Below are 2,376 nucleotides of genomic sequence, written 5' to 3' on the forward strand. Positions count from 1 at the left end.
CTCTCCCCCCCCCCTCGCTCCCCCCCACCCCGCAGTCCCTCCCCCTTAGCCAACCCTCCCACTCCTCCCTCACCCAACTTACCTTGCCGACTCGGAGTTGCCATATTGGAAACTACGTTTTATTTCGTTCTTTCACAACAAAAGGGTAATGTTGTTCCGTGTTGGGTCGTGATACAAGAAGGGGTTGCCGAAATGAACCTCATGAGCATTGCCAGCGCAACGGCAATACCGAGACTCGTATACATCTTGGAGATTTCAACACCAATCGACTAACAAGCCATAGGAATAATGTAAATAACTTTTCCTTTGACAATAAACCATATGACTTTTTCCACAAAGCCAAATGCACTCAATTTATTCATTGTATCACGTTACAAGAATAGGCAACGTTCGGTCAACAGAATTCAAATGTTTGGATGCATCCTACATCTGGCATACGCCAAGAATCTTAGTCAAAGTTTAGGTATTGGTTGAGGTGGAAGGTGCGTTTGGATGTCTTGCTTTAGACGTAAATAAACTTTTGGTGGTGCTCTTTCCCCTCATCACAACATGCAGAGAAGTGTTCATTCAATCACGTGACCAGAGGTGAACAGAACAAATGTCGACAAGTGAGGAGGGAAGTGTACAGGAACTGGCGTAGGCTTGGACAAGAGCGTGGGTACGTATTCCCTGAGTGCTGTACCCACCTCGCCCGTCAGTGTCTTTGTGTGTCGAGTCGTGAGCAGGTGTTCCTACGAGTGCCAAGGGTTTATAGTGTTCAAGTGCCACGGCCTTGTCGTTTGTGCTTCAGTGCAAGGCCAGGCACTATGATGCCATCACCCAGGAGCCGTCGCCGGTCAGGATGGCTCCTCTAGTGATAAAGTGCGGTCGAACTCCACCGTCAGGCGGTATGAGGCCCTGTGAGGCATAGTGGGACCCCAGTCTTGGGACTTGAGCTTCGCGCCCACGGGGTCCTTAGCAGGGGCGCGCGCGTGGACCAGAGGGGTGATGCTGTGGGCAGGGTCATGGATTACGACCTACTGCTTAAGGGACTCCATCCTAACTGGACGTTCGATGTCACATCCGATGGACGGATCTTCTTCATCGAGTACGTGTGATCAGAGTTTTTCTTTTGTTGTCTTTATCAGTGTGGGTTGCAAGGGATGCTTGCGAGTTTTTTTTTTATAATAACATCTGTTTTTACAATGCTCTATACAGTATAGTTCCGTTTCGGTAAATTCCTTCCTCCTCTCTGTTGCTCTTTGGGCACATTATAGTCACACTAGTTCCTTACGTTTTGGATCTCCGTGTTCAAGTCAGTGGCGGTGCGGTGGGTAGGTGCGGTAAGTCACCATAATTACTCTCTCTTCCCAACAATTTCTTTACAAGTCGTAGAGTGAGAGATTTTTTTTTTTTTTTTGTGTACGTGTTTTCTTGATTGTGACCCTTTAGTCCAGGAGCCCAAGGACATCAAATAGATTCAGGGACAGCATAACAAGTAGTTTGGTTTGTTTATCACGGTAGTGGTGAGATGCATATAAACGAACGTGTGAGTATTTACTTAACCTTAGTATACAGGAAAATATAAACATTCGTGAGGTTCCTGTCTCTTCCAGTATGTATGAATGTGTGTATATATGTGTGCGCGCGTGTTTTGTATATGGCGTGTGTGGATCACATGCTGAATTTGTGATGGACAATCATTACCCTCCCGGATGAGGGTGCGTATGTGTGCGTTCGTGTGTGGGGGTGGGGGGGGGGGCTCGTGTTTGGTATTGGACCTTGAGAATGTCATCAATTACAGGACCCGGTACCAGGGAGCAGCAGTCGTTAGGATATCCTTGGTAGATCGTGATTTTGATCAATTGAAGCGTGCGTATTGTTAAGAATATAATAATGGCGTAGATTGCAAGAGGCCATAAGGCCTACACTAGGCAGTTCCATATCCCTTACCACCTGTCATTCCTATCCATAAAGCTATCACATATTTTCTTATAACAACCAATTGTTTCAACGTTAACTACATGGTTACTAAGTCCTTTCGTTATTCGTTGCTATTGATTTTATGCTGTTCCTTTTTCTTGTAATACACCGAAATGGTTTTAAATTGTGTTTTCAGTATTACCTGTTGAGCGTTGACCCAAGAAGAGGAGAATGATAACGATAAAGTGAAAATAAAAATAGAAAAATACTACGATAAATGAAAACGTTGTTTCATAGGTTAGTTTAAAATTATGTGGTCAGGATTAGTATTATGTCAAGGAACCATGGTGGGAATTTCCCGCAATGCAGTCAATATTTTTTTTTTAGTACTAGAGGTTTTGTATAAAATCAACCCTTTTGCAGTTAGAATGACCATGAAAGAAAAAAAAAAACTTTTGACTTCTTAACTGTGTC

At 44.2% G+C, this 2,376-nt stretch overlaps 1 protein-coding gene across 1 annotated transcript in view; it reads left to right on the forward strand.

Annotated features, from left to right (window-relative positions):
• The first annotated feature begins 562 nt into the window (after positions 1–562).
• The window catches only part of LOC143033881 (uncharacterized), a 512,083-nt gene continuing 510,269 nt past the window's right edge, over positions 563–2,376 (forward strand). Inside the window, exon 1 of the mRNA XM_076199492.1 lies at positions 563–1,087. Coding sequence (XP_076055607.1) covers positions 1,005–1,087 — 83 coding nt within the window. The 5' untranslated portion in view covers positions 563–1,004. The remainder of the gene's footprint in view (positions 1,088–2,376) is intronic.

This window comes from Oratosquilla oratoria, chromosome 16 (assembly GCF_046742065.1).
Source record: "Oratosquilla oratoria isolate Oo_2021 chromosome 16, ASM4674206v1, whole genome shotgun sequence".
NCBI lineage: Eukaryota > Metazoa > Arthropoda > Malacostraca > Stomatopoda > Squillidae > Oratosquilla > Oratosquilla oratoria.